This window comes from Oculina patagonica, chromosome 7 (genome assembly GCF_052425735.1).
Source record: "Oculina patagonica isolate OP01 chromosome 7, crgOcupat, whole genome shotgun sequence".
NCBI lineage: Eukaryota > Metazoa > Cnidaria > Anthozoa > Scleractinia > Oculinidae > Oculina > Oculina patagonica.
In genome coordinates this window covers 19,830,234-19,844,077 of record NC_135764.1, presented here as the reverse complement: position 1 = coordinate 19,844,077, position 13,844 = coordinate 19,830,234, and the positions used below count along the sequence as shown (strand labels likewise).

Sequence of the window (13,844 nt, the reverse complement as noted above, 5' to 3'; positions counted from 1 at the left end):
GCGGAGGGCAGCATAGCCGTAGGCGATCATTTTCGCTTCATCCCTCAACCAAAACCCCAGGGCAAACGTTGAGTTGTTAGTTTCTCACGCGCTTTTAGCCAGCTGTCCCAGCCAACGCTCCCGGGCCCCGGGCCAAGGAAACCCCCGGCCGGCTGGGCCAACGCTAGTATCCTGTAAGCATGTATTAAAGTGAACTATTCTCAATATTAATAATTTACTTTCTTATTGTCTGTTCTCGATGAAAAGCCGATCAAAACAATAGCTACAGATCCCATTGTTTAGTAAACCAATCATGGAGCGGGCGTCTCCTTGGCGAAATTTATGTTTATTATGAATAGCGCTGTGTAACTGAGCGCGTTACCGGATGTACGAGAGAGAATTTGCAAAACTTTTCAACTTCAGTGAAACTATTCGAGAAATTTGCGATGTAGTTTGAAACTAATTCCGTCGATTGGGTTCAAAGACATCGGCAAAAGGATGACCACTGCGCTGCAACAAGGACTTTACAAAGAACATCAAGGTGTCGATTACTTGTCAAAGAATTTCGAGTCACATTTTCTACATACTCCGCAATACCATGATCGGATAACTGTATCACAAGACCAGTAAGTATAACGTATTATATTTCGCTTCGTTTCCTTCAGAACAAAGGCGGTGAGCGTTGAAGTCAAACCAGATCGCTTATCGTCGCTTTATATTCGCGGTGAACTTCGGTAATTTGAGGTTTTTGCGAGTCGCCCGGTGTCGTTTTTAGCGCTTTTGTGAAGCAATTCATGCGGTGCCGTTGCTAGCACGTTGCTAAGTGGTTTGACAGAGTTTAAGTGCTCCAAAAATTGCTACTGTACTGACTGTATTCCCGTAATTGGCTTCTACAATACTAATACTAGATAGATTTTACTTTTGAAATTGAAATTGGTTAATATATACAAAGAAGTTAATGTTAATGCTGTAACTTTAGTAGTTAATGTTTACTACTGCATTAACATATTATATATTACATATAAAAAAGTTATTCTTTTTCAGTTTTTTTTTTCTTGTTCATTCTTGTTTTGTTTATATTACCTTTTTACTCTAAGTAGAAGTTTCAAATTATAAATCGTGAACGATTAAAGAGTACATCTACGATAAAGACCTCGACTCGTTAAAATTAATCGCGGTAATTTTTATTGTAAACGTTTGCCATTGAGTACGTAAAATAGTATCGATTTATCTCTAGCAATATTATGGTTTGCTCTTTCTCCCAAAAAATCGTGGCATTATTTCCTTACTTTATTCCAGTTGTTATTCGTTAGAATCCCGTTATTTTCACTATAAAGTAAGGAGCGGATGCATTTTGACATTTTTATAGCCATTGATAACAGGTGCTCTATTCAATTGTAACACGTCTTTAGATTGTCCACGCAGATGTTTTTTTTTTGTTTGTTTGTGACTTTTTTTGAGTTGACAATGTTTTTCTCTTGTAGTGAATCATTTTAGTTGATTTCTGATACTAAGCCTGCTTCGTAAGTGATCTAAGTGACATTTTCGAGCGGGATATAGCAGCGTGATTGTACTAGCACTCGACCAGGGGAAAACTGTGTAAAAGGCGCTTTCAGTCCCTGTCACATAACACCCTTCATGAAGAATTGCGTGATTCATGGGTCACACAAAGCCGTGCCATTGAACGTAAATTTGAACAGACCGTCATGTCGCTAACGGATTGAATAGGAAGGAGGAGAGCGGCTATGAGAGGGTAAAAAATCTTCATTCATTTTGTCAAGGAGTTGTTATTCATGAGGGGTAAACCACGTATCCCATTGGTGCGTTGCATTGGTCAATCTGCCAACTCCTATCTATCAAACTGATTCAACTGTAAACAGTTAAATAAACAATGGTCAAAACATAACAATGAGTGTAAAATCAGCTCGTTTTGTATTCATCATTTCACGTGTATTGAACTGTACTCCGTGCTAATTGTCAGAAGTCATCTTTCTTCGTTTAATAGTAAAATGAACTTCGTTTCCATCGCGATTGTTTTCTATTCTCACCTTGCCGGCCCTGTATACCCGACCTCCTTTCATCCTAGGGGGGACTGTCCAGTCCTCTCTACTATCTATGCTTTCATCTGTACTCTCTTTTGAATTGCCTTCTTTCCACGCCATATAAAGCGCTACGTCACGAAGATTTCGCAGATTTTTTTAACTAAAATGTTCTGAAATTATTGGTAGGCAACTTAACTCATAAAAGAAGATATGACCTTAATTTGCGGATAGAAATCAACTACGACTATAAATAATAATTTTTTGAAGACGCACGTAAACAACTTGAAAAGTAAAGCCTCAATTTTTCAAGTTATAATCTATTTCCATCTGAGCCATCCGTAGCCAAAGATGCTTGTTAACTGTTTCAGTGCTCTAATTAAGCAATTGTTAAAAAATTGGACCATTATTTTTAAGTTTCCAACGACACAAATATAAATTTTGGCTGTTCAAACATCTGTTAAAATCCGTGACAAAGTCCTTTTAATTTTTTTTTACTAAATCATGCTGTTCTCTCTACCATCAGCTTCGACCATTACCTGTCACGGACTAACAGGTCACAGAAGGTCCCTTGGGGTCGCAGTCTAAGCTATGGAGGATTCGGTCCCATTCAGCTACCCAAGGAGTATCGACCCAAACAAGAGCCCCCCACCCGGGTACAGAAGGGACACAGGCACTATGGAGGGGGGAGTGATGCCATTTCCACGGTAAGTAAAATTACTTGACGTTAAACAGGAAGCGAGCTAATGCATTGAGGTTGAGGAGATCAGCCTGCCCCAACGAGTGTCCTTGTGTATTTTCGCGCGCTGGCTAACCAAAAATGTGGGAAGTGTTTGCATTCATCCTTATACAATCCTAAGCCATACTCAAAGGCGTGGAAAGGGGTGTGATGTGGAATCTTACCTCCGCGCGAGATCTGGGATCACAAGCCGTGAGATCAGGATAAGCAGTGTAAGGTAGTCGGGGATCGGGTTGTTCGAGATTACAGGGTTTTAATTCATGTCTAAATTGCTACTGTTTTATGTCAGTTTTGTGCTTTTTCATCGCTGAACTGTACTGGCTAGTCACTCAATCGTTGATAACTACGCGTGATTTTAGTCATCTCCTATTATCTGTTCAAACCCCATGTCAAAATTTCGAAGGAAAAAACAATCCTCAAGGTGGGATTGCATCTAACCCCACGCTTGTACGTCCGAAGGTTAATTAAACTCCTGCTTTGTCTTCTTAAGTTTCTCTCATTTTTAACCGGTCACGAAATTTTCATCGATGGAAAACTTTTCGTCAGTCGGTAAAGTCTCATCGGCCAAGAATTGACACTAATAAAAGCCTGAATTCGCTTGAGTTAACTTTTCTTTTTATTTATCAGTGGTGAACTTTTTGTCAGTCAAGAAATTTTCACTGAGTGGTCAAAAGTTGACACAAAAGTTCTCACGTCAGTCGTCCAACGAAATTTCAGTAGCGACAAATATGCAGAGTTCAAAGTTGAGAAGAACGAACAGTCAAACGTTTTTTAAAATCACGTTTTTAAACTAGAATAGCAATTTTTGGGCTACTAGTTAGGTCGGTTTGTAAAATTCCGAAAAAATAAAGAGGTATTTCACGTTTTGAAAAGGAGAAGCCATTCCTCGGCATTTTCAAATTAAAATTGCCTGTAAAAAGGGCATAACGCTTATCTCCATACATTTTATTCGTTATGGTTAGCTGCAGATTTCATTGCGTCATACACAGACCCTCTATGGGCGGTACGCGGGCTTTTTTGGGCTCGCGACATGAGTCAGAAACAAAAAGACGGACGTTTTGTGGTTAAGAAAAAGGAGAAATGAAATTGCAGCCAGCTACAATGTTGATTCAGTTAGTTTTGCTGATAAGAAAGCGAGCGGGAAAAACGAACGCGCGCGAAAATTGTGGGCTAGGCGCTCGTTATTTCCGCGTGCCTCGTCCCCAATTTTCGCGCGACTTTTTTGAGTGAACATCAATATATGAAACAGTCTAACTTTAACAGGAATGTAGGGAGTTATCATTAAGAAGCTATTTTAATTCGTTTCGGAGAGTTTCTGCAATAAACCTAAAACACACAAGTTCAATGTAAGTTCAGTTTAATGGTCTCTTTTTTCACAAGCTGTCAATAAGCCGCAGATGCACACACCATTTTCTGACAGTTTAATTAACTAAGCATTAACTTAAATACAAAACACATTCTTGAAAACCCAGGGGCTTTGATGGTAGAAGCTCGAAGAGGATTCCAAACAAAATATGAGCGAAGAAGATTCGCAGCGTTGATTGTGACAGCTTTTGTGGGTACTCGACTGATTTCCGACTTGTTCCCGATTGCTTGTCGTGTTCTTCCGATGTATTCCGATGTGTTCTCGTAAAGAGAACGACGTCTTCCCCAGGTTTTCAAGATCGCGTGCATTAGCATTGTGCAGTTTCAGTATTTCGGATCAGTTACTAATTTTAAATTTCTAAATATTTTCAAGTAAAATTAACACAGTACATTTTGTTTGCTTTGGCTTTATCAAATGTTATCATTGTTTTTTTATTTTTTACGCCCGGTTTTTCTCAGTAAACTTGCACAAGTGATAAATGGAACACGTCAAAAACGATCAGATAAACTACATTGTTGCCAGTTTCATAAAACACTCTCAACACCTGTAAAAAGAAATTTTCTCACCAAATTGTATTTACAAGGTCCTGTTGCACTCTTCCCGCGAATCATTTTATAGAAACTACAGTGCAATGGCGTTTCGCGAGAGAGAATCTGGTTTCCTCGTGAAACACGATCGATTTAATAAAACGTCTGTATTTTTACAATACGAGATATTTCGTGAACGGTGCAATTGCCTTCTACTCAAACAACGCCCCAGCAGATCGTGTAGAGCCCCTTGTGAGCTTCGCTCGAAATACCGTTCCGCCATTATGAGATTATTTCGTAAAATTTTCCGCTACGCCCCTTCAGTTTATTTTTATTTTTCTGCGTGAAAAACAAACAACTGTATCTCGTTGCTGTTATTGTATTTTCTGCAAGAAAAATATAAATAAACTCGTGAAAAAAGACACGAGATTGTTTTTTTAGACTACCCCAATCCTCAAAAATATAATTCGCCGTGTAGAAAACCATATAAATTCAAACTTTGCTTTCAACTAACATCCGCTGTGGCTACTTATTTCCTCTCTAAAGTTCTTCCTGTTTTTCGTTGCTTTATTTCCTTTAGTAATGGCGTTTGCTTTTGTTTATTTTTTTCCAGTGGTATTCCTATTGAACAGCACTACGATCTAACTCTATTGAAGAAGAGCAACTTGCGAAGGAACGATGAACTGTAAGTATTATGTGTTTATAACATTAGTGGCTAATTGGACCAAACCACGAAATTTTAGCTGGAATTGAAGCCGGTTTATTCCATCGAATTTTCGTCTCAAATAAATTAATGATCCAAATTGATTCCGCCTCTCGCATTCAATGACACGATAAAGAAGCAAAAATCATGCACGTTTATAAAAACTTTTATTTTTTTTCGATTTTTTTTTTATTTTTATTTTTATTTTTTTTTATTGGCAAGGTTTTCTACAAACGTGTTACACTCGATATTAAAAAGAGTTGAGCAAATCGATGAATATTTTCCTGACATTTGTCTCTTGAGATGATTTGCACAAAACAATCAAGACCCTAATTACAAGTAAAAGGACAGATATTCAAAAAGCAGCCAAACAAAGGGGCGGATGTGATGTTTACATGTAGCGGATTCAAAATATCACAAATTTGCATTTTAAGTTGCCTCCTGCGCGACACCATCCACTGGGAAATACATGAAAACTAGGAACATAGGGTGCTAAACGGATTTGCACGTCATTTGAACTACTTTAATATAAATAAAAATAATCCAATTGACGGATTCTCACACAGCATTTCCTCCTCTTACATCACAGTTTAAAAATATTGCTAGGGGGCTTTCATTCGGGGAACTGTTTACTCAGGATTGATGAATTCAATACAATTCATTTAGAATATTATAGTAACTTACAAATGTGGCTTTACATTTTACCCCTGTAATTCTAGCCGTGCGTTATAAACACAGCTAAGAACGTCTCATTTTCTCGTCGATTTTTCCAGTTTGTGTTTAAATTAGCTATCCGAGAGAGTTTACATTAGAAAACACGGTTTATGATATCAATATAAATTGCCTTCGTTCAACTGTTTGCATGAATAATAACGAGCAACGCGGTATAGCGTTTCTCGATCTCGTAACACTCAATACGAACACTCAGCGATAAAGTGACGACAGATACAATTTCTTTTGTCACGCATTGAATCAAAAATTCGCCCTAGCTGTGGGCTAAACATATTTCTGCACGCCTAGAATATTTAACTTGGAAATGATGTTTAAAATGTGCGTAAACTAGCTATCGGTTAGCCAGAATTGGAATTTACATTTCGCCAAAATATATTGCCCTTTTAGCGGGATATGCCGCCGATCATTAACATACTTGGACCATTTTGCTTTCATTTATCTGTGATTTATTTAACGCCTATACAAACCCCTCGCTGTCTCGTGTACCTCCTACAAGTCAGCGATTTGAATATGCCTTAATCGCGTTCGTTGAGTTTGCATTCACAATTCACTGCTCATTATAACACACCCTGGCTTGTTGTTTGCGTTTTGTTGTGGCTCTTTGCGGAAAGTTTAGTCCCGAAGAAATGAATGGAATGAACTAGATGCATCCCCGATAACGCCTCCTTGAATACCACGAGTGTAAGGTTATCTAATAAATGCTACAAACATCATATCAGAAGGAATACACAAGAACCTCAATAAATCTAAATCGTATCCAATTCACGCCGCTAGCTGCTAAAAAACTTTTCTCGAGAATAAGACGCTGCCTTCTGCGTAGGGTTAATGACAATTCCATATTGTTCTAAAACAGTGTTAAAAAAATCCTCGTGCATTATTTAATTTAACTTACTACAACTGGTAATCACATGGTTAGTAGAGTCAGCCATTCAGTCCAATCGGACTCTTGGCAGCGAAGTACTGCGCGTAACTTTGTGCGAGCTTCTCTGTCGTGTCCTCGCTGTCGATGGAGCTCTTGTAATCTTCGGCAAATTTTTCCGTGTAGCCAAAGTCCAAAGTGATCACTACAACTTTCGGTTCGTAGTCTAGCTTCGGTACATGGTCTTCATCTTGTTTGTCGTCCTTCTTGTTCGATTTCGGCAGCGATTCTTTGAATTTCCTCTTAAGATGTTGATCTTCCACCGGCCAGAGTGCCTTATCTTGCAGCGCCAGCTCCAGTAGAGGCTTGTTTCCAGATGTGTTGTGCTCCTTGATCTTTTTCGTGAATTCACCCTCCGCCCTGCCGATGTAGAATTGGTATTTCTTATCATCTGTTTGCGCCTCATCTATCACAAGATAGCAGTAGACAATGCCCTTGCACTCGAGAGGATTGCGAAGGTACTCCTCCAGGTCTTCTTGTCGAGCCTGTTCGAACGCGGATCTCTCACTTTTGCTTTCGATTTCCTCGTACACACGGCTCCAATGCAGGTAGTTAGCGAAAGCGATTTTCATAGCGGCTTCAAGCCTTTTCTGTTGATCCCTCTGCCTTAAATCATCTGAAGCATTCTGGCTCAGTGAAAACTCCATGTATCGTTTCTCGCCCTTTTCTTTGTAAGTTTTCAGAGCGAATACAGGCATTTCTCCCGTGACCAACTCCTTGAGCGCGGCTGTTCTCTCTAGATCGACGAGTAGCAGATTTTCCTTGCGGAAGGTACCTCGCTTTTCCCTACTCTTGCCTCCGTGCAGGCGTTTCACGAGGTGTTCCAGACGTTTGGGAATCGAATATTCTTTGTTGTCGTCTAGCATATTCGGATCGACGTGGATCGAGAACGTCTGCTTCTCCGGCAAGTTTAGACCATGTACTTCAGTTGTACGCGGCCTCAAATACTCCTTGTCGTAAAGCTGCACCGCGAAAAGATCATGGCTCGATTCTTCCGAGTTCGCCGCCATGTTTGGAGGAGTGAGTGCACTTGCGTGCCAAAATTACAGTTCCCGTCGCGTCTCGACTCAGCGAGGCACTCCCTGAATATTAGCGACACGTAGATTTCGCCCCGTAGGACGTCTTCTGGTTGGTCTTTTTAAGTGGGTTGCCATGGTAACGTGCACGAGAGCAGAGTATGTCCTTTTTGTCTAGCTTCTGAACTCAAGCATAGCAAAAGTCACGAAAGATGAATTACTTTCGAGCGCGTTCTTTGGTTTGTAGACGGTTCGCGTTTTAGTTGTGTGGCTCGGTGTTTTGCGTTTTCCCGTCGATTGTACAGGCTTCAATCACGAATGAAGGTCGAAATTTCCGTCACCACCTGCACAAAAGATCTGTAAAAATAGACTTGTCAAACGTTACTCTACTTCTCGTCACGCTAGCGATACACGTCTTATTAACCGTCACACAAACAAGCAGTTTCTTGCTACATATATTCACAGTTACAACATATATTAGAGTCTGAATATTCGATAAATGAATAATTATGAAAATTCTGCGGCAGTTCATGGTCAATTTGCTGTCTAGTAATCCGGGAATAATTCATAAGACAAGAAACAATGGCCTGTAATTTTGATAAGTAATTCTGGTTCTTTTATTCTATGTACTCAGGCTTTAGAAATGCAAATTACTCCAGCTATTATTTTTTTGTTTTTATGCCATGTGTTTAAAAATAATAGTTTGATTTTGCTTAACATTCTTGGCAAGAGTTAATACATTTTTGCCGTTTTTGTTAGAGAAAATGTTTTAAAGAGAGGCAATGTTATAACTTTCTTTACAGTTGACTATATAGTTTACAAGTTGTTTTAGCCAGCGGTTAACCGCTTTTTGTAATGTCTGTTTTCGCGGTCTGGAAAAAATAAATTTGCATTTTGGCCATGTTGACAAACTGGTGGTCTTCAGTAATTCAACTCATTATTTTCCTTGCTTTTTCCTCTCAAAAGTAATTAGTTTTAATCTGATGCAACGTGGGAATTTACCTGGGAAATACTTCAACCCAGTAAAAATGTTTATAATAATTTGGGGCTGTTTTCTTATTCTGGTTTAAGTCACGATTATGTGGTATCAGTTGTAAAAAAATAATGTTTGTTACTGTGTGTAAATCCAACCGCACTTTTTTATTAATAGCATAGTAAAAATATTTCGTGTTAAAATCCCCTCCCCCTCACCAATATTAATTCAACAACAGAGACAAATTTATTCAATTCTTTTCAGTTAAATATTCATCTTTGAACTTGATTTAGGCTTATCTCAGCACTTCATTGATGCTTTTATTTCTTTGTCACAAGTGCGCCGTGCTAATTTAGCTTAAAAAGGCGTTCTACGACGTCAATGGAATTATCAGGTTATAAAGCGGATTAATTCACCGTTTTTAAAGTGAGTGGTATGAAGCGAAAAGCAAAATAGTCGGTCAGCTTTAAAAAAACCCACCTTATAGCGGCGAAGAAAATACAATTGTCACGTGTAAAACTCAAAGGAGCGGTCGCTCACAAAGAACACTTTTTCCCGCCCCCGTACCATGCCCCTTGTCGGCGAGTGTGCCGCTTTCTGGAAAGCGCGGGAAACTTCGCGTGGTTTTGGTAATGCACGTGATTAGATAAAAAGACAGTATTTCTCTGATTGGTTAGACCAAGGGCTTGTGTTGACAAGTCACTGGCGTTCCATTTCTTTCAAGATGCTGCTCCTTACTCTCTGTTCGTGTTTCCCACAGTGGAAAATAAATTTCTGATAATGGCCGAGTGATGCATTTTCAAATGACTTGACTTATGGCCATAAGCCCTAAGTGGGCAAAGGGCCGGTAATTTTTACATCGTTCTGACGTTCCACGTTCCTACCTTCATAATAGACTTGGGTGAAGCCAACGACTCCCTCAGAGAACAGGCTTCATTTTCAAATGAACCGTACGTTAACGGTTTTTCCTCGTGGAACATGAACTGCTTAATAAAAACCATTGATTTTCCGTGATAACTAATCTTGATTGCGAATCGACTTTTTTAATTTTCCGGTAGTTGTTTTGTAGTCGTAATTATTCGTAACTACGTATAAGATTATGAGCTAGACAAAACGTGATTTATTTTTCCTTAAATTTTATCTTAGCTCTAAAATCTCCATTCCTTTACCACCTTCGTTTAAGGCAGTGTCTAGGTAAAACCTGCTGTCGAGCCAAGTGGCTCATCAGGCCGGAGCTTATCCCGGTTTCTGTAGCATTATTGTCTACGAGTATATCTATATTCCCCTGGATGGGATGCTAGTCCATCGTAGGGTTACCCCCCCAGAAGTAAATTCGCTGGTACCCATTTATACACCTGGGTGGAAAGAGGCACTATGAGAGTAAAGTGTTTTGCCTAAGAACACAACGCAGTGCTCCGGCCAGGTCACGAACCCGGACCGCTCGATCCAAAGTCCGGCGCACTAACCATTAAGCCACCGCGTCCCCATAAGGTAGTGTCTACTTGGAGAATAACTGATTTCAGCCAATTGCAAGACAGCCATAATGCTGCTTGAGTTCAAACTTGTTACATTTCTATAACAGCAAATCGCTTATTTTTCATTTTCGTTTTTCAGGGTTCCAAGTCCGGAAAAGTCACAAATGGGGTAAGCCGATGAGAATCTGATCTCTGGATTTTTCTATGATTGTTATTTTGCAATTATTATCTGATCATTATTTGTTGTTTTTCACCACACTAGGAAAATCCAAATCCCATTGGGATTCCCGTCAGAACATCCTTATACGTCACACATGCCCAAGTTCCAAGTGTTCCCGTCACTGGAGTCCCCGGATGACATCAGGAAAGGAAAACGCGTTGCAATGCTGCAACCCACCCTACCCCCCACAGCTCCAGCCTCGGCACCAGACCCCAGCGTACTTGAGAAAACAAAGGGTCATTTTGACCGAAGAGAACTGGTGTCGATACACAAAGAGTCAGAGAAGAAGCCTTTAACTTGGCCGGAACCTAACCTTCTTCAGGTAAAGCAAAGAGACAAAAGCACGACATAAAGCTTGGTATTCTATCATCATAAAATCTTTGCATTTTTATCTCTTTTGTTTCAAAATTTTTCAATTCAAGTTAAAAAACGACCCTTTCCTTGACTTTGTTTCAATTATAAGCCACATTAATGTAAATGCAAAGCCCAAGTAAAGAAGGTTTTCCTGTATACTCTGGGTAGGGTTGTTCGAAGGCCAAATAGTTGATCGAGGGTTCAGAGTCTCTCCCATTATGGGGGGGACCAAAAAAAAAAAAACAAATAAAAACTTTAAAAAGTTATTAATTGCTTATGTTTTGTTGAGTTTGAGATAAGTCGCGGTCAAAACTGGATCTACATCTACATCTACATCTCCATTTATGGATGACAGAAAGTATACACAGAAAACCTCACTGAAAAGTTAAAAGACTGAAATTAAAATTCACGCTAATCCTTGGTTAGCTTAATCGTACATCGAACAACCCGGCCCTGGAAGTCTTGCCTTAAAATGAAATGTTTTGAATTTTTTTAACGGAAACGTAACAATCGTGACTTATTATTTCTTGCTCCTTTTTTTCTCATCAAAAAGTCGGTCAAGGGCCCGGACCTACAGAGACAAAACTATTACCCCACCTCTCCCACTTCAGTTGTACCCAACACCCCTAACAGAGATTCGTCGCTGGCAGTGTCCCCCCGGACGGCCAACGCCCTGTACAATGTTCAGCGAGCTTACTGGCAGACGCATTACCAACAGCAGTTCACAGGCAATGGACCACAGAACATTCTTAAACTGGACAACTTTGACGAGGTCTGCAGGGGGGAGGACGACTCCTTGGTAAGTGTAAGGCTTTAAAACTGATGGGCTGTCGTCCTTTACGCTTTTTTTTTTTTCTTTCCCCCGAACCCCCCCCCAAAAAAAAAATTTTTTTTTTTTATTTTTAAGGTTTTTGTTTTAAGGGGAAACAAAAAAAAAAAAAAATTTTTTTTTATAGAAAAAAAAAAAAAAAAAAAAAAAAAACGGGGGGAAAGGGGGGAAAAAAAGGCAAAAATAAAAATGGTTTTTAATTTAATTAAGCTTGGTCGAAAAACGAATTTTTTAAACCAATCACGAAGCCTAGTAATGCAAAACCAAAGCAAACGAGAATTACTTTCGACACTCGTGTGAAAACCCACCCTATCAAAAGCTTAAGAAATTAAAATGGAGTTTTTTTCTTTAAAGTGTATTCCAAAGCTACTCTCCTGGATGAAGAATGCTAGTCTATCCACTTGCCCTCCTCCCCGCCCCAGCATTCTGTCACGTTCTAAGAATTTACTGTCAATTCCAGAGTCCCTCTTGGGCTCGTCACGCAAGGCCGCCCAAAACGGCTGCGGAGGAGACTAACTCCAGTGAGAGAGGCACTATGAAAGTTAAGTGTTTTGTTTAGAAACACAACAAAATGACCCCGCCCCGGGAAAACCTGTCGATCAAGAGCAAACGCACCCGCCTTGAGGCCAGCAAACTTCCTTTAATGTAGCTTCTCTAAATATTTATGCACAAAGAGCAGCGTAGTTCCAAAAGTTTTCTTTGAATCATTTTGTCCTTCTCTTCTCACGGTCATTAACTTTTCTTGTACAGAAAGAACATTTCAAGAATGAGTTTGACTCACCGGTACCACTGGAAGGACGGCGCACTGAAATAAGAAAGAAAACGAATAAGAAGAAGAAAGTTATTGTGGGACACAGCACTGAACTGTGGCTGACAGACAGCGAGGACGAAGGAGAAGAAGACGCTCAGCAAAAATCCATCAAAAAAACGCACGGGAATTGCTTTGTGAGCGGGGAACTGTTGGATCTGACCTCAGGTCCTAAGTACAGCGATGGCTACCTGCAACACAACTTGGTCAATCCGAGCGGAGAATATTCGGATGTGCACGCTTTCGCTCTCGCTCATCCTCACTTGTACCACTCATCCATAACAAATCACGTGAATTCAAAACATTTCAGTGAACTTGCAAGACCCGCCACGGCTCCTGAGGTTATCAAGCGTACACCTTCTCCCATAGTGAACAACATGCCAAGTCAAGTTTCCGATCAGGCGAAGACAGGCTCGACCAATAGCGACCTGTACCCGAAGTGGTTTCGATCGGCTAAGCTCGGGGAAACCAGGCCGAGTACAGCGCTTCTCGATTTGCAGAACAGCTGGAGTAAAACCGAAGCTCGTCGACGATTTCACCAGCAGTTTCCCGAAGGCGCACCGGACATTCGTCGGAAGCCGGATTTAAGGATTACGACCAATGAGAGGAGACATGTAGTTCCGGAAACTGGCATTCACGTTTACTATTTTCATCGGTAAAAAGGAAGACTGAATTCTTAGGAAAGCCAAACATTTTGATAGAGCTTTGATGTAATTTGGTTCTTTTTTGGGGGGGGCGTTTATGTAGCAATGGGCTCCTAACCAAACCTATAACAAATCATTTTCCATTTTTGCGTCAAGTGTTGTACTGTAATTGCACAAAAGATTTTACCGGTTGGGCAAGGGAAGGAAAAATGACTTTATTTGATTATTTATTGCTGGTTTTATTTAGATAAATATGGTAATATAACTTTTATGCGTGTGAATTAAAAAAAAAAGAAGATTGATAATGCAATGTAATATATTTCAAGTCGTTGCCTGTGTTTGTGTTCATCCCGGAGGTACGTAGGATATTTAGAAGGACGATTTCGCAGTATCTGGGTTGGAGGTGTGGATTGGATGATAACTGGGCGCATCCTTTTGCCCAGGGGTGTCATTGCTTCAGTAGTACTGCGAGTAAACCTTATAACCGTAAGATTCAAACATCATAATTTGCGGATTCTTTT

General features: G+C 40.0%; 1 protein-coding gene and 1 pseudogene across 2 annotated transcripts; one reads left to right on the top strand and one right to left on the bottom strand.

Annotated features, from left to right (window-relative positions):
• Positions 1 to 348: 348 nt before the first annotated feature.
• LOC144661099 (sperm-associated microtubule inner protein 4-like) lies at positions 349 to 13,593 on the top strand (annotated as a pseudogene). Its single transcript, XR_013572203.1, has 7 exons — positions 349 to 605; positions 2,545 to 2,725; positions 5,264 to 5,335; positions 10,608 to 10,637; positions 10,731 to 11,010; positions 11,596 to 11,841; positions 12,622 to 13,593. The product of XR_013572203.1 is annotated as a sperm-associated microtubule inner protein 4-like (transcript).
• Positions 5,112 to 8,100, bottom strand: LOC144661115 (uncharacterized). Its single transcript, XM_078521823.1, has one exon. It carries the CDS (start codon positions 8,012 to 8,014, stop codon positions 7,007 to 7,009), a length of 1,008 nt encoding a protein of 335 aa, XP_078377949.1. The 5' UTR covers positions 8,015 to 8,100; the 3' UTR covers positions 5,112 to 7,006.
• Positions 13,594 to 13,844: the final 251 nt, after the last annotated feature.

What these genes read in the sequence shown, in the direction of transcription:
- LOC144661115 (XM_078521823.1), bottom strand. Translation starts at nt 8,014, where the DNA reads ATGGCGGCGAACTCGGAAGAATCGAGCCATGATCTTTTCGCGGTGCAG.